This window comes from Trypanosoma cruzi, genomic scaffold, assembly GCF_000209065.1.
Source record: "Trypanosoma cruzi strain CL Brener 1047053516499 genomic scaffold, whole genome shotgun sequence".
In the NCBI taxonomy this organism is placed as follows: domain Eukaryota; phylum Euglenozoa; class Kinetoplastea; order Trypanosomatida; family Trypanosomatidae; genus Trypanosoma; species Trypanosoma cruzi.
Window position 1 is genome coordinate 27,882 of NW_001849421.1, and position 21,631 is coordinate 49,512.

Below are 21,631 nucleotides of genomic sequence, written 5' to 3' on the forward strand. Positions count from 1 at the left end.
ACAAACTTGGCACTCAGAGATACCGCCTGGCGAGTATGATCAAACTGCACCCCCAGGAAGGTGTAATGCGTAGCGCCCGATTCGCCGTCCTCCCTCAAGGATGCGTGACAACTGTCCGCATTACGAAGCACTTGGGCTTCCCACAATGTCACATCGCTTTTCGACCCTGCAATGCGTATATTACCGATCCAAACGTCGACACGCACCAATGGAGGTGCGGCCCGGAGGCGGTAAACCACCGTCGTCACCCCGCAATTGCCGAAGCAATAGTAATCTGGAGAATTTCTGGGCCGGCCTTGTATCCCATAGGGAGCCGTGTGAGCTCCACCAGCGTGTCGTCCTCCACGCGGCATCGAAAGAGATGCCGAGTCTCCCGCGGTAAAGAGACTTTAAAAAAGGACGCCTTTAAGTCCAGGCAGGAAGCGGCCTCAGCCATCACAGGCGGCAAATAATGGGAAATATGTAAAAGAGGAAAATTCGCCTCGTAAGGGTCGTCTCTGTTCTTGTCGCGTGGCCACGCGATCCATCGTCGTCTTAAGCCGGTGGTTTTCTCCTCCACAACCGAGAAAGGTATTATCCATCCGCCTGTTATTGTGGACGAAGCGTCCTCGATTATTCTTGATTTTCGTAACAATCGCGCGTCAGCGGTCGGAATGCTTCGTGAGCCTTCGCGCGCTTTACCGGAGGAAGACGGAGGGAAAGGGGACCGCCCGACGAGTCCCCAAACTTGCATGAGACTCTCCAATGCAGCCGGGTTCAACCGACTTTTGATCCACTCTAGATTCAATACGGGCACGTTGACTTGCTGTGGTGGGATGTTTCGTTCATCTTGTGGGGTGACCGGACGCGTCCTTGTCGCGCGTCTCGTAATTGTGGCAGAATAATGGTAAAAATCATGGAAAAAACGCTCCTCCGCTCTCAGCCAGGGTTCCTGCCCTTCCGCAGCTTCTCCCTTCACATCAATGCGGCCAGCGACGATACCTGGGTCAGCATTGTGGTGCACTTCCCCAAATACCGAACTGTGTTCTGGGGAAGGTCGAACGGGTCGACGTGCTTCGCCAACTGCGAGATCAGCTGTGGGTCCAAATTATGCGTCTCCACGATTTGAGCAGCGTGCCGCAACACACCGCGTTTTGTGGAATGCGCCGTGGCATCCAAGGAGCCAGAGCTCGTTCCACCTGGGCAGTCGTCAGGTTCGTGAGCCTTCCGTTGTTTCAAAGTGTCATACAGAGCTTTATAATGTCGAAGGCGTCCTGCCCTCGCATCCCCACGAACCGCGAAACGTAGTGGGGATCCGCTCTCGCCGTCTTCGGTGCCACGGGCCAATACAAAATTAAGGTCCCGTTCGGCTCCATTGTGAAATTGTTGGGAGTCAAGGCCGCAATCTCGGACCAACGACTCGCCGTTATCCACGCGAGTCGTAAGACAACACGTTCCCTCCAATCGGTCCGGCTGCGGATTACTTGATTCAACCCTTCCTTTGTCAAGGGGCGCGCCTGTTTCGTCTCCGATCGCGCCGCAATTTTATGTAACCCCAGAATCACCATTTCCAGCGGGGTTTGATTCATTTCCAACATGGACCGCAGCATCCTGGTGTGCCGCGGTCGGTTCGATGGCGCCGCATCTAATATTGCCACCAAAAAGACCGCACAACTCTCCTCGTTCATCGGCCGTTCGTGCGTGCAGCAAAAAAAAAGCGTTGAAAATTGCCCACTAGGGGCATTCTCTGCTTCCACTTTGACGGCGCCCACATCTCTCGAGCGACCTCGTTCGCCCTCCTTGTGTGGCCGGCCCAAAGCAGAGATGTCGGTGTCTCGTCGTACCACAGTCGAGCGTCGTTGGCGGATAAGCTCCATTGCCCTTCTCAACGATTGCGTCGGGCAATTTAAAATATCGGATGGAGCGTCGGCGGTGCGGTGCGAAGTCTCTGCGGATTGGTGGGAGGTGGGGGGGCTGCCGTATTCCGTGCTGCGAGCAATTCCTCCCGGCTACGCCGCGCACGTTGCATGTATATGCGTCGTGTCCACAAATATGACACAATTGGCGTCACAACAATCGCTGTTGTTGCGTGCAAATGCGGGTGCAAAATTAAGAAAGCGGGATGCTGGGCCGCTTGTTATCATGGTCTGCATCCGGAATGCCTGCAGTAGGGCCCTGCAAAAATCCTTAAAACAATCCGTGGGATACCAATCCATATCCAGTGCTCGTGTCCACGATAACAGACTGTCAAAGGCAAGTTGAGCCTGAGCATCCGCCTGGTGCCAATAATAACTGTATGCGCTCAGAAGATAGGCGATGACTACGGAGATGCCCTCATTCCATATGCGCAGGGCCCAGGTGGCGACGCCGAATGCAACGAAATGCAGTACCTGATCCTCTGTACCGGAATGGGCGTCCAAGGAGGTGCGGGAAGGCATGTTCGTCAGGTGGGAAAGATGTGGTCTCCCAAAATTTGCCCTGAGACGCCTGGGTGTTAAAACCGCCACCTCCCTCCCGTAAGAATGCGTTGGGGAGGCGTGGACACTGACACGCCCCCGGACATCAAACGATGCGGTTAATGTGACCGCGTAGTTGCGCCGGCTTCGGACGTGCGTGGGGATTCACCTGGCGGCCCTCTCCAAAGAGGTGGGCGTCTCTCGTTGACACAGCGTCTCCGCCTTACGCAAAAGGGCCGCCAACCACCGCAATGTCAGTTTCACGTGCCGAGCAGTAGTTGATCGCCTCTTCCTTCTGAGAGTAAATCTGAGCACTCCGAGTCTGTACGTCCGCAACGGCTTTGGCGTAGTCGGTGCTCAAACGCTCCCACTCAGCAACGAGAAGCCCTTGCGTGCCCCCAACTCCCGGGCCGCCCAACGCTCCGGCAAAAAATGCCCGGCACTCGTGTGCACAACAAACGACATTTCCAAATACACCGCACAACGGCGTATAAACCCGGGCTGAAAGGATGCGGCCTTCCATGGAGGTCGCGACCCACTGCTTGCATAAACAGCGAGACGGCCTCCACACAACAAATGCACAAGACAGCAGTCGCCCACCATGCAGAAGGAGAAAAGCGACACACCGCCACCGCCTCCAGTTCAATCCCGCTGCAAACAGCATACGACCACAACCCTGCAGACAACACACAACGCACACGGAGCCAGCAATCACCCAAAGAGCCACACGCGCAGGCGGATCCTTATCCATCCACGACGCGGCGCCTCACCCCACGCGGTTACACGAAGTGCATCACGTCAACAGAAAAAAAGACTCGCGGTGCGCACTCTCTCTCCTCCTTTCCCCTCACGCCCACGGAAGGAAGCGGCAGCTGCACGCAACTGCCAGCACCGAGTACAAAGGAAGCTTCCAACTGCACTGCAATGTGTGTGTCCTGCGCGTGTGGCTGTGTGCGCCCACTGCCACGCTCAACAAAGTAGGAAAAAAGGAAAGAGAAAAAAGAGAAGAGGCGTAAAGCATCTGAAGGGACGCACAAACACAAATGCACAGCAGGGGTCCATGGCGGAAAGCAGCGGCAATTCATTAAAAAATTTATTAAAATTTTAAAAAATTCATCTTCACCTTTCCACCCCTCACGCTTTGGAAAAAAAAAAGGAAAAAAAGAATGAAAAAAAGAAACAAGAAAAAAAAAGATTGAAAAATGTCGTCCTTTATTACAGCTACACACAAATAATAAAAAAGAAAAAAGAAAAAGAAAAACCACACACAAAAAAATTTCACCTGGTTACCGTGTGGCCACACCAAACTGTCCGTATATATTTTGCCCACAAAAGAAAATTAAAAAGATGGTTACGTGTCTTTCAACCGTCTGACCCTCCATGTGCGTCCGCGCATCGTTTATATTTCACGGAGTCATCGGCGTGTTGCTGCTCCCCTCAGCCCTCTCATCGGCGCGTGAGTGCGGCCCGCAGAGCACAGTCACTCGTGTGTGTGGAGGCTGAGAGAAGCACGCAGACATGACGGGAGTCGCGTCACTCCATCGGGAAAGTGAGCGCAGCAAAAAAAAAAGAAATCTTAAAAACACGGCGGCAGGGTGTGGCTGTGTGTGTGACGCTGCGGGTGTCTGCCCGCCCTGACCGCAAGAAAACAAAACAAGAGGGAAAGAAATGTGTGCTCCGCCCCACAGGCCCTCGTCGCACGCCCACACGTCACGGCTCCCTCAGCGCGCCGTTCGTCGCGGCCCCTCCTCATGCGTGCAGCAGGCGAGGCGCACAGGGCCGTCGTCATGAGCGTGTCGGTGGGTGTGCGAGCGGAGCAGTTGGGCGGAAACACACGGCACTCCTTACAGGAAGAGCGCAGAAGAAACAATTTAAAAAGTAGAAAAGAAAACGTCCATCGTGCTTCCTTAGCGATTGCCCCAAAAGCAAAAAAAGGGATGAAGAAACTTTAAAAATAGTTTTGAAAAAGCGAAACAAAAATGATTATAAAAAAACATAAAAAAACATAAGAAATTATACTCCAAACAGAAAAAAAAAATTAAAAGAGGGAACAGTAAAAAAGAAAAAGTCCGTGGTTGCCCCAAAGCAGCAAGGGGAAAATGGAAAACATTAAAAGAAAGCAAAAACAAATTATTCTTCACAAAGTAAAATATATTCCTAGCGGTGTGTGTGTCCTACAGGGAAGGGTGAAAGTGTTCCGCACTGAGGGCGCACGCTCCTCACGCAGCCGCAAATACCCACAGTACCAGCAGAAGAAGCAGCGGCAGCAGTCCGCTCCCAGCAGATGTCAAGCCCACCACAGCCGCATGTTCTCTGGCGGCAGCTCCCTCCAGAGCTGCCCACCCCGCCAGTGCTCCCCCCGGGCCATTCAAAGTGTGGGCCTTGTCCTTGAGTGCATTTATCTCAGTGGAATTCAGTGGGTGGTTGTACAGAAAGACGTTTTTCACCGTCACCTTAGTTTTCTGGCCGGCATCCTCACCGCACGCGCCAAAGCAAAAGCGTACAAGCTCAAGTTGCCTCTCACCCGTTAACGGCACCTCTTCCTGCCTCTGCAACTTACCATCAATGTACACAGAGGCCTTTTTGCCTTGCAGCATGAGTGCCACTTGGTATCCCTTCTTCGGCTCCCAACTGCCGCTCTGTGTTGTTTTCTTTCCTTTGAGCCCCGTCCCCCACGTCCTATCCGCCGTATACGACAGTCCCACGGTATGATTGGAATTGGTGTCCGCCAACGTCGCGGTCAGTAGAGGAGTGTTCCCACTCGGAGTCTCTTCGATGGTCACCGAAGCCACAAGTGTGAAGTTGTGGCTCAAGGATACATGGCGCACATTATCACCCCGAGTGTTCACAGGCCACATTACCCTGGAGTCGGGCTCCGTCAGTTGAAATCCATATCTGACCTTCTTTGCATTAGGCGTCACCGTCGCATTCAAGCAAAGGTACTCGTCGATCCACGTGTCATCACCGGACAATGCGTTGGACAATACTGCCACCAGGCCCGCCGTGGGTATGGTCAAGTTGGAGAAGAAGGCGTCCTTTTGCGACCAAGTACTGAGGACAGAATTGATCGTACTCAGCTCCTCCGTCAGACGAGAAAGCGACAAGGCACTGCCTTCATCTTTTTCCCTCTGATGTAAAAGATGCAAATTGCCATCCGAGTACAGCAGGTTGCTGGTAAACAACCAATTCTTACGATCCCTCACGGCAACCGGTCCAACACAAAAAGAGCGGATGCTGTCCGTGACCCAAAGATAGAGCGCTCTTTCCGTTTCATTCCCCGAGGCGTACCCTCGCTGAGTGTACAGCATGACCTTCCTGCCCTCAATGGTCGCGGTGATGAGGGCTTCCACATAAAAGCTCCGATCCACAATGACTTTCGATTTTGACTTGGTCCACACGCCCGGGAGTGTCCCGATGGCCTCCGTCCACGTTGCACCCACGTCACGCGACTCGTACACCTTCTGGTCGTTCTCGCAATCAACAATCATGAGAAGTGATCCCTTCCATTCGGTGACGCGGGGAGTCTCGCATTTCGCAGGTGACGTTCCATTCGAAAGCATCCAGTTTGCGCCGTTGTCCGTCGAGTAAATGATCATGGAGAAACCGTCATTTTCTTCATCAAACGCAAACACGGGAAACACGAGCGCGCCATCCTCCATCAGAACACCTGAGCCACCAGAAGGAGAAAAGCTTTCAAATTTACTTTCGTAAGAAGCAGCGGAAATGTTAACGCTTAACAGCAATTTGGGCGCACCCCACACAATCCGTTTACTCGGCTTGCCGCCCGTAGAATTCGTGACAGTACCCACAACCAGTTTGAGGGCCAATCTGTCCCAATAAAATCTTCCGCTTAACTTGGACCAAAGAGAGCTTCCCGTAAGAAGAAACACCTTATTACCCTTTGTGGTGGTTGTGGGGCTGTAAAAAAACTCCACACGATTATCCGCTCCATCCGTTGTACCAAGCACGGTGTGTGCCCTCCATGTACTTTGATTGACCTTGCCAACAAGAGTAGACCAACCCCACGCAGAGTCAATGTACCCTGCAACAACATCAGGAGAAGACCCATCTAATTGGGCATCAGCGGTATTTTGGGCCTTCACGTGACCTTCGGCAAAAGCAGCAATTACTCCACCAGCACTGACGAGAGAGGGTGTAGCAAATGAATCCCTCGTCGTAACTGGAACAGTCCCATCTTTCGGCAGCACCAGCGTCATCTGCGGCACAAATAGATCGACTCCCTGCAGCTTATGAATATTCCTCAAATCACTCTTCCCATTATTCCCTCCAGCAGCCACAGCTCCATAGGTGCCGCAGCACATCATAACGACAAGGAGAAGCAGCACCGCGGAAGTAAACACACGCCGGGACATGTTGGGCCTCTGTTGCTCACTCTCTCTTCCTCCCTTTCTCTTTCCGCGGGATCCGGTCACGCGGCGACGGTTGTCTGTGCGGGGTGCCTTCACTGCAGCAACACGTGAGAGCATATAAATATGTGTGTGGGCGGTGTGTGTGTTGTTAGTCCTTTCAGTGCCTTCAAAACTCACAGTGGCGTTTTTCGTTTGTTTACTTTCCTTCCTAGCGTGTGTCAGTGCTCAATAAGTGAAGAAGAAAAAAGCGGCAATACATCAGACACGTCCGTGGGGAGCAGAGCAGAGCACCCATGCGGAGAGCGGGAAACAAGACAATCCGGAAGGAACAGCGCGGAGCACCATCGCCCACACCAGCCCTCACACACACACACGCACACAAATCGCAGTGCTGCCAGACCGCGCGTGGGAGAATTCGGCCCTCCACACAAAAAACGCGCACACCGCCCGCATTCACCCACAATGGGCGAGGAAAAGAAACACAACGCCACCGCCTCCAGCTCATTCCCGCGGCCAACGGGATACGGCCACAGCCCGCTGCCAACACACAACGCACAGCGAGCGAACAATCACCCAAAGAGCAACACGTGGAAACGGATCCTTATCCATCCATGACGCGGTGCCCCACTCCGTACGGTTACACGGGGTGCACCATTTCATCAATACAACTTATTCTTTGTTCATCCCTTAAATATGCTTCTGTTATTGGTGGGTCTTGAAACACGATAGAATAAAATGGAAAATGCAGCAACACCATACCACCGCCAGCTACAATGGTTTTCTCATACCGGGGCAATTCCACGATTATGCCTCTTATGCACACACAATTAACATGCTGTATGAAAATCACCCAATGTTCCTTACCAGAAAACAAACAACCCCACTCCCTCCCTAATTTCTTCGGTCACTGTTATGTTCGATAGAGCTGGGCATTTTTGGAATCTGTGTGGTATACTGCCGTCTGGTGCGGGTGCACCCGCACCGTATGCACACAAGTATCCAAAAATAAATCCCACAATATTTTATTTACCAGAAATCAAAACTACTCCTTTTATTCCCTAATTCTTTCTCCTATTTCGTTCTTCCGCACCTCGGAGAGCTTCGCCTCTTCTGGCGTCAGCGGATGATACCGCTGCTATGTACTGGCGCACCTTTTCCCTACAGAACGCCGCAATCTCTCGGTTTTCATCGTCGCCCACATTATTGGAATTGACGACATCACATCTCCGCCAGCCAGTCATCGGCGTGCTGTCTGCGTGCTGCACATAAATCATCTCCCACGACAGGTCTCGGGATAACTCCTCCCAACCATTAAAATATGCCGCCAGGCACTCAGTGAACCGCCTCACAGCGCTGGTTGTGGTGCGGTGCTTACTTGCCGTAGACATCCGCAGCCCAACCAGCGTCTTCGGATTTGTGTCCACAAAGAAAAAGGCGTCCACCAGCGGAAAGTTTTTGACTTTCGGCTCATACAGCACCCAATGTTCCATGGCAACCGGATTGGAAAGACGTTCCGGTGGCGGTAGAACCTCTTTTCTGGTGAAGCTCTTGCCTGAGTGCACTTTCAGCGCACACCTGTGTGACTCACCTCGTCCTGGTAGCCTCAGTTCCTTGATTCTAAGTCTTATCGCACGCAGCAAATTCTTGTTCAAAAACGCAGATACGGCATACTTTCCAATAATATATGGTGGGACATAATCCCAGAACCTCAAAACAAGCAAAATAAAATCGGACTGCTTCATTTCATTCTCCAGCCGGGACAATGTTTCGCGTTCGACGTGGGGAGATATCAGTACATTCAGAGGCGATTCAATGTTGTATTCTCGTCGTATTCGGACAACCTTCACAAGCTTTCGAGACAATTCGCTGTCATTGGACGAGTAACAGCAGCCAATACCCAAATTACGCTCCAATTCCGAGGCGGTCGACCCATCCACGGCCTGCTGACACGCTTTAATGCGGTCATCATATGTCTGTTTACCAAAGATGAAGCGGAGAATTGGTCCCACTTTATTCATGCGACCACTCACCTCCTTCCAGTATTCCGCTTGCTCCTGCGGAATCTGATTGCGCTTCATCCAAGAGCACATTGCCTTCACATCGTTTTCTTCGGGACAATTAATTATGAATTCTTCCGCCCCCATTTGCTTCGTCCACCATTCGTAGTTGTTTTTGTCTGGTGGTGTCACCACAATCATGCCCCATCCCTTGCAAGGCAAACCAATAGACGGTTGATGACCCTTCATTGCCACACCGTAGATAATATACCCCTTAAACCCACGCCGAGCGAAGCCACCCACAATATTCAGGATACTGGCCTCACCCATGTACACTGACACCGTTTTTGCGATTTTGTCGAACAGAAATGTTCGATTCCCAATAAAGTACGCAACCATTGGGAGCTTCTCCGCATTGTAGTGCAGCAGCTGGTAGAGGAGGTACGAACCGGCATTCATCGACTTCCCAATCCCGGACGTCCCAATCAACACACGCGGCTCAGGCGCAGATTAGGACCCACGGTGAGTGCTGAACCACTTGGTTAGATCCTTTTTGACGATATTCCACACTCGCTCCGCCTCACAGTTCACGTAGCAGTCACGAGTGGATTCATCCTCCTTCCACGAGTACGGCCATCCCTTGTCCGAAGTGAGCACCATCAGCCTGAGACGTGGTGCACCGGATTGCCGCACACCGTCATTCCTTTCAAGGGTTTAGCCAACAGCCATTTACTTCCATGACTGCGGTGGTTCCCCCTCCCTCACATACATTCGCCTCCCCTCGCCGTCGGAAACTTCCACCACAGGGTGCCACCTCGCATTGTACACAGACCCGTAGCATCCCTCCAGTTTCATCGGTGCGCTCTTCGTCATTGGGCTCATCGATTCAATGACGGCTGCATCCAAAAACTGTTTAGTGATGCGTTCAACACTTGCTTTTACGTCCGCAGCAGCTTCTGACCACTCAAATAGTTTGCGTACACCATTCTCGTGAAGCTTGCGTATATCCTCATCAAAAACCATTTCATTCCATACGGCAATATCCATCAACGCATAACCAACTGATGCCTGTATTTTGACCAATACTCCCGCATCACGGATATACTTCGAGGGTTCCCGAATAACTCCTTCAACAAGACATTCCGATTGGCGCGCAAAATGCCCGGCCGCACAATTTCAACGCAAGAAAATCATTCAGCCTTATTTCCATGAAACAGGGACAGCCGTTAAACAGTACATCTTTGATATTAGTGGAAATAGTAAATTCTAGTTCTCGTTGTTCCCGTGCTCTTCCTTTTGCCTCAATCATTTTTTCTTTCAGTACGTGGGTGAGAATCTTGTATAGTTTTTCCCTTGCAAGAAGAGTGACCGCATCCTTTCTTCCAAAGTCCCTCCATTCTTCAAGAATGAACACGCCTTCTCCTTCAAGACTAGTAGTAGCCTCCAATAGTATCCCCCTCCCTTCTAGCACTTGGTACTCTGTTAAATTATGGATCTCATCAAAAATCTGCTGGTCTTTTACGTAATCATCCGGCTCCTGGACAAACACCTCCATCGTAACATTGTGGTCTTCATCAACGGCCGCCCCGCCGCCAACTTAATTCCGAAGAAAATCATTGAGCTTCATGTTGGCCATTCCAGTGTTTCCCTCCAGCAGGGTGTCCCTTACGGTGCTGCTCATGGTCCACACTGGTCGTCGCGCCCTCTTCGCTCTTCTGCGGGTTGCAGCGGGTTGACCTGTGACACCCTCCAGCTCCGGCCCCGCTCTCCTCTGACCATCTCCCTGCGGCACAGTAGACGCTTGGGTCTCCACATTGCCACCTTGCACTCTCTTACGCCCACAAGAAATTGTTTTTCCTTGTTTTCTTAGTTGGATCGAGTTAAAGCTGAATACTGACAACCAATCAAAAGGGAGAGGAATAGGAATGAAGGAAATTACGCACAGAAATTACTGGTACCCACAACAAGGAAAAAATCCAAAAAATGTGCGATGCACAGCACATGCACGAGGACCACCACAAAGACGGCCCGTGGATAGCATCCACCCAGCACAGTGTTGGTGAGAGCAAACAATAATAACAACATGGTGTGCACGGAGGGTTCGCCCACGCATTCCGCTCGCCACGGTCCCGCACCCCTGTGGCACCACCGTCACAGTACACACTCTGCAAGAGGACGTGGGCATATCGTCACTGACACGTACAAACCCACAAAAGTGGAAGGAGAATTCGGTGCAGCAACGGCCACACGCAGAAACCCCAAATCCTACACGCCACAACAGCGATGCATCACGGTAATTCCCACACAACAAAAAAAAGTGCAATTCGCATGCCTTATGAAAAATCGCCGCAATTCGCGCGGCAAAAAAGAGCCATTACACTACCATTCTTACTGCATTCGCCGTTCATATTCCCAATGCGTAACCCTGCAGATGTTGCCCCTCCATCGTGAAAACAACTGCCTCGTTGTGGTGTCATCGTGCAGCCATCCGCCTGAGTAAGAACAAAAGGAAAATCAGGCGTCCGTCCACCTGCAGGGAGGAGGGACTCCACCGCAGTATCCTTCATGACGCAGAAACTCCGCGGCCAGTGCCCGGTGTCGTGTGCGGACTCCGCGAGAAGGTTTTGGGCACGCCACTGTGCCACACGGTGTGCCCCTCTCGGAACGCAACAGCAAACGTGTCCCCTTCGGGTTGCACTCGTGGCGGTGGTGGCATGCGCTGCCTCGTTGCGTGCTGGTGGCGTCGATTACAATCCTGCAGAGAGTGAGAGAGAGGGTGTCCGGCAGGAGCAGTGCTAGGCTGGGCGGGCAATGCCCTCCGCGGCGAGACACCCAGCGCGATCCTTGACCGCTGCACCCACGCACCTCCTTCCGCTCCTCTCCCTCCACCCGGCAATCACACAGCCACCAGCACATTGACCCCGAAACAACAAGCACGTAAAAGAGTCACGGCATATTCCCAAGAAAAGAGAGTGACAGCCACACGCTGCGGCCACCGTGCCGACAGGTGAGCCCTCGAACAACTTTGTTTTGGGGCCACACGCACACCCGCAGGGGTCACCAACAGCAACGCACAAAAGTGCAGTAAAAAAAGTTCCTCCACCGTCACCGCCATCGCACATCTACAGAAGAGACACAAACGCGCAAAAAGGGCCAACTCCGCCGCAGACGCACAATCACGTACACCAACGGCGGAAAAGAATCGTCTCTCACCTCGTGCACCATCGATGTACCGGGCGGTGCTGCATTTCAAAGCAACTGTGCTGCGTGCGGTGCGCTGCACACAAAATGGAGGAGAACCGCAGTATTGCCCTCTCCCGGTGCCTCTCCCTTCTTCATGTCCACGGAAAAAGGCGGCAACAGACTGCCGGAGGAGAAATGATAGACGATCGTCCGTGGACATCGCAATATTTTGTGCGTCTTGTGCGTGTGGCTGTCTGTGCCTGCATTTACGCAAAAAAAAAAAAGATAAAAGCATGCCAGGAGACACAACACACACACGGCAGAGGTGCAGGGGGATGAAGGAAGAAGAGAACTGGCGAAACTCGTGACCGCACCAGAGCTCCAGCGGTGGCAAAACACAAGAAATGCGCCAAAATAAAAATGTTCTTTTTTTCCCCATTACGCTTTCTGAAAGGAAAAAAGATAAGTTCGTTTTGGCCGCCCTAACCCCCGTGCACACAAGCCATTTATATTCCACTGGTGCACTCCCGGCGCGCCTCTGCAATTCCCATGCCAGTTTTATTTCATTCTCGTTTTTTTCACCACCACCACCACCGGCGTAGCAGGCAGTGCCGAGAGCGTCGGCGGTCGGCGGACAGAAACAAAAGGAAGATCCCGCTCCGCTCAAGGGGTTCTGCCAAATATAAGGAGACAGAAGAAAGGGCAGGAAAGGGGCACCACACCACAACAAGTAAAATAAATAAATAAATGAAAAAACATTCGTCTGCGCCGCTAGCTGAATCCTGAAATAAATTAAATAAAATAGGACGGAAGAAAAGAAGGGAGCAATAGAGAGACAGTGCCCTCGCCATACCCCCGATGTTTATTCCATGCATGCGTACAGATATATATTTGGACCGCCACCGTCGCGACACGCCGCACTCTACTCAAGCTGGAGATATTTCTTAATTACGACGTGGCAGAACTAAAAATCCTCCAGCCACAAGACCCCACCGCAAGCGGTGGGAGTCAAAAAACAAAAGGGGCGGGTGGGACGGCCAAAATAAAAATAAAAATCAAAATAAAGCAGGCGTTCGTCTGCGCCGCTGGCACTTTCGTCACTCCTTCCATCGCGGTCAGCCAAAGATACAAAAAATAGGAAAGAGTCGTACAGTAACACCTTCGTCTTATCAGGATATATTAAATTAGGTGGCCAGCTTTCCTCGCCAACACTCTTTCCCCACGCTCGCAGAAAAATAGACGTCGTTGCCAAAATAAAACAATAAAATAAAATAAGGAATAAGGAATTACAAAAAAATGTGTCCGCGCGAAACGACAATTAATTCGGAGGGTGCGTGGAAAGACACATATTGCTCCCTGCTGCAGGCAGGAAGTCCTCGTTGCGGCTTCTCAGTAAAGGACCGCAATGCCGCACAGCCCCAGCAGCAGCAGCATGAGCACCCGTGACACGCCCCCACGCATGGAGCCGTCACCGCCTTTCCTGAGCGTTTTCAGTTCATCCTCAGTCAGTCGGCGGTTGTACAGAAAGACGTCCATCACCGTCACATCGCCGCTGCGGCCTCTTTCGTCGCCCCCAATTTGGAAGTGCGAGACTTCGAACACTCGTTCCTTACTTGTTGGTATCGTCTCCGAGCTCCCCACAAGCTCACCATTCACGTAAACAGAGCCCTCATTCTCCGATAGCATCAGCACCACCTGGTATCTTTTCCCCGTCTCCCAAGTGCTGCTCTGTGTTGTTGTTTTGCCTTTGAACACTGTCTCCCACTTACCCCCCGTGTTGTACGACACCCCAATAAGAAACTGACTGACGGGTTCATCCAGCACCGCACCCAGCAGAGGATTGCTGCTGCCACCTGTTTTTAGCTCGTTGATGACCACCGTCGCCACAAGAGTAAATCTTTTATTCGCAAAGGTGTACGGCACATTATCCTTCCGACTGTTCACGGGCCATGTTGCCCCGGATCCATCCCCCGGGAATTTAAATCCATCTTGGACTTTCACTCCATTCGTCACCGTTGCATTCACGCAAAGGTATTCGTCCATCCATTTTGGGCCGATGGCTGTATTGGACAAGAATCCAACCAGTCCATCCGTGGGTGTATGCGACATGGAGAAGAAGGCGTCCATTCGTTCCCAGGTCCTCACGAGAGACTTGATAATCTCCAGTTCCTCCGTCAGGCGGGAAAAGTATATTGTGCTGATCGTTGCAGTACCCCTCGCCTCTGCAAGGTGCAACGCATCACCTGAGTACAGCAGGGTGTTGGCAGTCGCCTTATTCTCCTTATCGTCCACAGAAAGCCGTCCAGTATGAAACGTGCGGTTGCCGTTCGTCGCCCAAAGATAGAACGCATTGGGTAAACCACGCTCCCCCGGAGGGTACCTCCCCTTCTGAGTGTACAGAACTAAATTATTTCCCTCAATGATAGCAGTAATGATAGATCCCAAAAGATACCTCCTGCCGTAAGGGTCAGGTGGCGCGTCTGTCGACAGCCATGAGAGTGCCCCGACAGCCTCCGTCCACGATTCCCCCATGTCATTCGACTCAAACACCTTGCGGCCATCCAAACAGTCAGTAACCATGAGAAGTGTCCCATAATCCCATTCGATGATGCGGGGGCCAAAGCAGTCCACAGGAGAAACGCCCTTTGGGACCACCCAGCTGTTGCCTTTATCCTTCGAATAAATGAGCAAGGAGACAGGGTAACCATTTTGATTCCTCGCTGTCAGAGGAAACACAATCGTGTCGTCGTACGTCACAATGCCTGAGCCACCACCACCCATAAATTCCTTCAGTTCACTTTTAAGCTCTTCGGGGATCAGTGACATCAGTGATATGGGTGCAGCCCATTCGATCCATTCACCCCGACCGCTGGATAAGGAGTGCGTGGCCTCACCCACAAGCATTCGAATATCCCAGCCAACCTCCTGCCAAATCTTTTTAGTAGCGTCAAATTTTATACTATAATTTCCCACAAGTAGGAACGCCTTATTGTCCACTCCAACTGATGTGGGATTTCGCAAAACGCCCACAAGATCATCGCCATTCCCATCGCCAAGGACAGTGTGTGCCCTCCATTCCGTGCTAGTGACCTCAGCGACAATGGATGGCCACGTCTCCGCAGCGCTGATGTACCCAGCCACAATATCGGCAGAACCAAGCTCACTCGATGTTTTGTGCGATCCAGTATACTTGATCCAACCCTCGGCAAGCACAGTCATCACTCCACCAGCACGGACGAGAGAGGGTGAAACAAACGAAACCCTCGTTGTACTTTGGCCCTTCCCACCTTTTGACACCACCAGCGTCTTCTCTGGCACAAGAATAGCAACCTCATTCGGCAGCTGCGCATCCCCCGAATTACTCTCCACCGCGTGCGCAGCTCCACTGCCAAAGCACACCATCACGACAAGGAGTAGCACCGCGGAAGCAAACACACGCCGGGACATGTTGGGCCTCTGCTGCCCACTCTCTCTTCCTTCCCTCCTCCTTCCGCTGCATCCGGTCATGCGGCAACGGTTGTCTGTGCAAAGTGCCTTCACAGCAGCAATACGTGAGAGCATACAAATGTGTGTGTGGGCGGTGTGTGTGTTGTTAGTCCTTTCAAAGCCTTACAATTTCACAGTAGCGATTAGCGCTTGCTTTCTTCGTGAGAGAGTGAAAGAAGTGGAGAGGAGTACAGCAGCAACAGCGGCAATACATCAGGCACGTCCGTGAGGAGCAGAAAAAAGCACCCACGCAGAGAGCGGGGCACAAGAAAATCCGGAAGGAACAGCACGGAGAACCATCGCACACAGAAAAGAGCAGCAACACGGCAAGTCACGGGGGGCCGTCGGTGTGTGCGGGCCAGCCCTCACGCGGTGCAACACGCCACACCCAACAGGGAAAAACAGAGAGGTGAAGAGAGAGAGGGAAATGGATGCCGTCAGGAGGCACTCACAATCAACACGGCCCGTGAGCATGCGGCCACTCCACGCAGGAACACAGGAGAAAAGGATGAGAGGGGGAAAAGCAAGAAGCAGCACAACACACACAAAAGAAACAAATTGCGGGAAAAGCACCGCCACGGTCCTCATCCTGGCCGGCAACTCCACACCAGCCCTCACACAAACACCATCGCAGTGCTGTCAGTCCGCGGGCGAGAGGATTCGGCCCTCCACACAACAAACGCACACACCGCCAGCAGCCAACCACCATGGACGGGGACGAGAAGAGACACACCGCCACCGCCTCCAGCTCAATCCCACGGACAACGAGACACGGCCACAGCCCGCAGCCAACACACTACGCACACGGAGCGAGCAATCACCCAATGGGCCACGCGCAGAAGCGATTCCTCATCCGCCCAATGAAGCGGTGCCTCACTCCATGCGGTCACACGGAGTGCACTGTGTCCTCAATAGATCTTATTCTTCTTCCATCCCTTAAAGCTGCTTCTGTTATTGATGGGCCTTCGAACACAATAGAAGAAAATAAACATGCTGTAATTATGCCATACCGCCAGCTACAATGATTCTCTCATACCGGGCAATTCTCCAATTATGCCTCGTATACGCACACAATCAACATGCTATATAAAGATCACCCAATGTTTTTCACCAGAATCCAAACAACCCTTTTCCCTCCCTAATTTCTTCTGCCACTGTTATGTTCGATAGCGTTGGACAGTCCTGAAATCTGTGCGATATACTGTCGCCTGATGCTGGTGCGCCCGCACCGTATGCACACACACAAGTATCCAAAAATACATAAATCCCACAGTACTTTTTACCAGAAATCAGAACTACCCCTTTCCCTCCCTAATTTGTTTTCATATTTCAACGGTTCTTCCTCACTGCGGTGAGCTGCATATCCGCAAAAGTCTATGTACGATATTGACACTTGGTACTGGCGCACCTCTTCCTTCCAGAACGCCGCAATCTCACGGCTTTCAATTTCGCCCACATTATTGGAATCGACGACATCACATCTCTGCCAGTCATTCATCGGCCTGCATATCTCGTGCTGCAAATAAATAAACTCCCACGACAAGTCTCGAGATAACTTCCCCCAACCATTAAAATATGCCGCCAGGCAATCAGTGAACTGCCTCACAGTGCTGGCGGTGGTGTGGTGCCCACCCGCCGTAGTCATCCGCAGCCCAACCACCGTCATTGGATTGGACTCCGAGAAAAAAGGGCGTCCACCAGCAAAAAGTTTGTGTCCCACGGTGTGTACAGCACCCCTTACTTTATTTTACGAATCGTTTTTTCATATTCACGCGGCAGCAAACCCTCATCTCCCTTGGGATGCAATTCAGGGCCAAATTCAAGACGCAGGGCTTTGCTTGACGTCCTGTTGGCGGCTCAAACTCCGTGAGTTTCGTCGCTATTACCTTGACAAAGGCACTCTCCGTGAACGATTTCAAAGCAAACCATCCAAAAAAATATGGGCAAAATATTATCCTTCGACGCCAGCATCATCCTCAAAAAGCTATTTTATTCTGCTACACTTGGGAACCGTTCCAATGTCCGTTCCTCGAGGCAAGCAGATATCGGTGCACTGAAAAGGGTCACACCGCCTGCGTATATTTCCCGAACAACCTTCACAAGCTTGTGGGACGGATCCTCAGAATACCATGGCGACTCACCTCCCCGTGAAAAGTGCTCTTTCGCAGTTACCTCGTTGATCGATTGCAATGCAAACTTCACCGCTCCATAGCGTTCATTAAACGCCTCCTCATCAAAGACGTGACGTGGAATCGGTCCCAAAAGATACATGTGCTGTTGACCTCTTTCCAGCATTCCGCTTGTTTCTCTTTGGTCTCACCACGCGTTATTCAGGCGCACATCGCCTTCACATCCGTCTCGTCGGGGCAATTCACGATGACTCGCGCGGCCTGTAGTTGCTTCGCCCACTCATCATAGTTGGCTACCTTTGGGGATGACACCGCAATCACGCCCCATCCAGAAGTAGGCGCAAAATGTCTCGGTGGCGGCGTTCCCTCCTTTGCCACACCGTAGATAATATACACATTCCTCCCATGCCCCCTCAAACTTCTCAACTCCGAGATGCACATGTCCTCATCGCTGCATCTTGTCACCACTCTGGCGGTCTTGTCAGACACGTACGCATCTCCTCCACCAAAACGGTGGACCACCACCTGGATTTTCTCGGCATCGCAGTGCAGCAGCTGGTAAAGGAGGTACGAGCCGGCAGCCATCGACTTCCCAATCCCGGGCGCCCCAATCAACACACGTCGCTCAAACTTAAAGTCGGTCCCACCGTGAGGGCTGAGCCACTCGGTTACATCGCCCTTGACGATCCGCCACACTCGATCCACCTCACGGTTCACAAAAACGTCCTTAGGAAGATCCTGTATCGTATGCCACGAGTACGGCCATCCCTTCTCCGAGGCAAGCACCATCAACACGGGAGGTGCTGCACCGAATTGCTGCACAGCGTCATCCTCTTCGATAACGTCGTCAGCCTCCCTGTACGGCCATGACTGTTCCGGCTTCCCCTCCCTCACTTCCATTCCCGTCCCCTCGCCTCCAGGAACTTCCTCCACTACATGGCTCCACCTCGCATTGTGCACAGACTCGTACAATCCCTCCAGTTTCTTCGGTGCGCTCGTCGTCGTTGGGTTCCTCGCTTCCTCGGCAGCTGCATCCAAGAAATGTTTATTGGAGTTATGAACAGCTGTCTTTACCTTCACAGCAGCCAATGACCACCCCGGTAGATTGTTGACACCCTTATCGCATAGCTTGCGTATATCCTCATCGAAGATCACTTCACCCTTTACAGCTCGCTTCATACACAAATAACGATCCGATGCTTGTATTTCGTTCAATACTCCCTTATCACGGATATACTTCGTGGGGTCCCTGAAAAACTCCTCCAGCAAGCCATCCCGATTGGTGTCCACAATGCCCTGCCGTCCAGTTCCCTCGTAAGAAAGTCGTTCAGCCTCATTTCATTGACGCGAGCTCTTCCTTTAAACAGTACCTCTTCGATATTAGTGGAAATGGCAAATTTCATTTCCTGCGTTCGTCTTAGCCTTTCCGCTGCCTCCCGCCTCGCTTCTGTCAGTACCTGCGTGAGTACCCCGTTTGGTGTTCCCCTTGCAAGAGGAGTGATCGTATCCTTTTCTTTCATAGTCCCTCCATTGCCCAAGAGAGAGCACACCTTCGTGAAGAGGCTTAGTAATGGCCTCCAGCGCTTGGCACGCAGTTAAGTTAAGAATTTCTTCAAGAAGCCGCTGGTCTTGTACGTAATCATCCGGCTCCTGAACAAACATCTCCACCGTCAAATTTTAGTCTTTCGTCAACGGTCGCCCTGCCGCCAACATAATTCCAAAGGAAATCACTCAGCCTCATGTTGGTGCTGCTCATGGTCCACTGCGACCACACTTTACTCCCCCACCACATGTCGAGCTGCAGCGTCGGAACCATCACAAGAGCCACGGCGAGCTGCCATCACAACACCCGTGCGGTGAAGCATCCCATTCGCACCGCCCAACTGCGGCCAGCAGGTGCCGCTGGCTCCAAAGGACAGTCGCGGCTGTTTCGTCCCGCAGTCGCAATGGCGTTGGGCGTGGCACCCGCACGGCTCGGTGGTCGGTGCACCATGCGGCCGCACTGCAACGCCTGTCGGCAAAACAGTCGAGGCCCACCGCCCCCGCAGCAACGCAACGTGCAACCAACCACAACACCGCCACACTATCGCCCATTTTTATTTTGTTTTATTCACTTAGTCTGTCGGTCTGTTTGCCCCATTGCTAACACTGAAAATAAGTGCACACCTTCACAAAAGGGAAGGAACAAAGAGAAAAGGAGGCACGATCCCACCGTCCCGCCGCGGGCCAACACTCTCGTCCACCCACCACCATTGCCGCGCAGGATACCGCAGTCACATTGGAGAGTCAACACCACAATTTGCACCACACCATCGTGCACTGAACGATGGGCGGGACGCAGCCATGCATCCCCCGCTCCATTTTCCCACTACCCAAGTGTTGCGTGCCCGCACAAAGTAGCAAACAGAATCCGAGTGCACACAAACCCAATCAACACCCTCACTCGCTGAAGCACATTATTCGCATGGAGTGACATTTGGGAACACACCAGCAGTAGCAGGCTGCATGCAATTTCCCTGCCAGCCCTGCAAAGAGACACAACAACTCTGCGGAGTCAAAGTGACAGCCCCTCGGTGCTGCCTGCAGTCCACATGGCAGGACAAACTCCACGCACGCATAGTTCCGGACACCTTGCTGTTTGAGTGCACATCAACAGAACGTAAAAAAAAAATACGTACGCGCAAGACGGCGGTTAAATACGTGAAGTCTTCATACTGTTTTGTTCGATGACGTCGGCGAGCACTTCCACACAATCCAATCAAAGTGACACGCCGGACAGAATGACGTCAGTTGATAAAAAAATAATTGCGCCAATGCAAAAAGCAGCAGGAATTTGGGTTTTACACCCCACTCCGGGGGCGACAGTGGCATGAGAGTGTGTATGTGCGCAAGACCTTTCGTGGGACGGTGCTGTCCAATCCCGCCGTGCCCTGTCGCAAAAGGGCAACAGAAAAAAAGAGGAGCACACTCTCCAGAAAAGGAGTGACGGTTGGGCAGTCAACCCACGTTTCGTCTCATACAACGTCCACATATGTGCACCCCACCTCAAATACGTACCTCCCTGGACGCCGCATAAATGACGTGCAGTTTTTTTCACTCGCAATGTGTTTTCCTCCCGCAAACAAAAAAAGGATGGCCATGGCGCAGCTCCACTCAGGGGAGACAATCGGGGCAAACACGGGTGGAAGCCAGTGATCATACAAAATAATAATAAAGGGTAATAACTCCTCCAAGCCACGAAATCGCGCAATGTTCGTCCCTCTCCTTCCAAATTGAAACCTCCCCAACAGAACTAACGCAGCACACACATGTGCAGCAAAATATCTTTCGCTGTCCCGCGTCCCATCTTAATTCCCATGCGTGCCACGGCGGTGGTTGCGTTACATCTGGAACGAGTCCAAAATATCAGGCAGCATTGCTGTGGAGAGTGGATGCTTGACAAATGTGGCCACGTTAGCGCCTAACAGGAAATAACACCAAAAAGAAAACTACCCGCGACTCAGGCTACCCCTGTGGCCGTACCAAAGCGACATTGAAACACGCGTGTAAAAATGTAAAAGAAGGAAAAAGAGAAGGAACCACCAGAGTGATCCAAAAGAATACACCAGTATATACATACACAAAGTGATACATCAATCCGCATAATCCGTCGTTCCTTCTCTCGTTGTTCTTTCGACACAGCATCAGAAGCATAAGGAGCGGCAGGCATGCCCTCCCACACAGTCATCGTGCAACAGGAGGGAGAGTCACTGCAGGCACCCGCACAAAAAATAGAAACAAACCAACAAAAACCAACAATCAATGACGCTGTCGGTGAGGAGTCCGATGGGTGGCTGCGCAGCTGCACAGCCGTGACCCCCACGCCCTCCCTCATTTCAGCCAGCAACGCGCACTCACAACCTCCAGGAGTTGAAGCGTCACAGAAGGGCTTCATCGTTTTTTATCCCTAACGTTTTCCTGAATGCATCCTATGATCCTCACACCAGCCACCGCCGTCGGGCACGTCCTCACTACTAAGTATAGATATGAAA

General features: G+C 52.0%; 3 protein-coding genes and 2 pseudogenes across 3 annotated transcripts, besides 14 other annotated features; all 5 read right to left on the bottom strand.

Moving 5' to 3' along the window:
• Positions 1-2,855: part of a mobile genetic element that runs on past the window's edge.
• Positions 1-11,577: part of a sequence feature (areas not merged during assembly with more than two copies in the genome that could not be assigned to a particular haplotype) that runs on past the window's edge.
• Positions 3,519-3,549: a sequence feature (AT_rich).
• Positions 3,581-3,628: a sequence feature (A-rich).
• Positions 4,399-4,502: a sequence feature (A-rich).
• Tc00.1047053509875.80 (trans-sialidase, putative) lies at positions 4,655-6,922 on the bottom strand (the record flags this gene model as incomplete). The annotated part of the gene is made up of 1 exon (XM_814979.1): positions 4,655-6,922. One exon carries the CDS (start codon positions 6,920-6,922, stop codon positions 4,655-4,657), a length of 2,268 nt encoding a protein of 755 aa, XP_820072.1.
• Positions 7,864-10,359, bottom strand: Tc00.1047053509875.90 (annotated as a pseudogene).
• Positions 11,578-12,257: a sequence feature (heterozygous, non-Esmeraldo-like haplotype).
• Positions 11,699-12,424, bottom strand: Tc00.1047053509875.110 (uncharacterized protein; the record flags this gene model as incomplete). The annotated part of the gene is made up of 1 exon (XM_814980.1): positions 11,699-12,424. One exon carries the CDS (start codon positions 12,422-12,424, stop codon positions 11,699-11,701), a length of 726 nt encoding a protein of 241 aa, XP_820073.1.
• Positions 12,258-13,039: a sequence feature (areas merged during assembly that could not be assigned to a particular haplotype. This can correspond to areas where the two haplotypes were merged or to regions with more than two copies in the genome that were merged during assembly.).
• Positions 13,025-13,050: a microsatellite.
• Positions 13,040-13,281: a sequence feature (heterozygous, Esmeraldo-like haplotype).
• Positions 13,282-13,358: a sequence feature (haploid, Esmeraldo-like haplotype).
• Positions 13,359-13,933: a sequence feature (heterozygous, non-Esmeraldo-like haplotype).
• On the bottom strand, positions 13,375-15,546 carry Tc00.1047053509875.120 (trans-sialidase, putative; the record flags this gene model as incomplete). Its single annotated transcript, XM_814981.1, has 1 exon — positions 13,375-15,546. One exon carries the CDS (start codon positions 15,544-15,546, stop codon positions 13,375-13,377), a length of 2,172 nt encoding a protein of 723 aa, XP_820074.1.
• Positions 13,934-14,674: a sequence feature (areas merged during assembly that could not be assigned to a particular haplotype. This can correspond to areas where the two haplotypes were merged or to regions with more than two copies in the genome that were merged during assembly.).
• Positions 14,675-15,149: a sequence feature (areas merged during assembly that could not be assigned to a particular haplotype. This can correspond to areas where the two haplotypes were merged or to regions with more than two copies in the genome that were merged during assembly.).
• Positions 15,150-21,631: part of a sequence feature (areas not merged during assembly with more than two copies in the genome that could not be assigned to a particular haplotype) that runs on past the window's edge.
• Tc00.1047053509875.140 lies at positions 16,754-19,120 on the bottom strand (annotated as a pseudogene).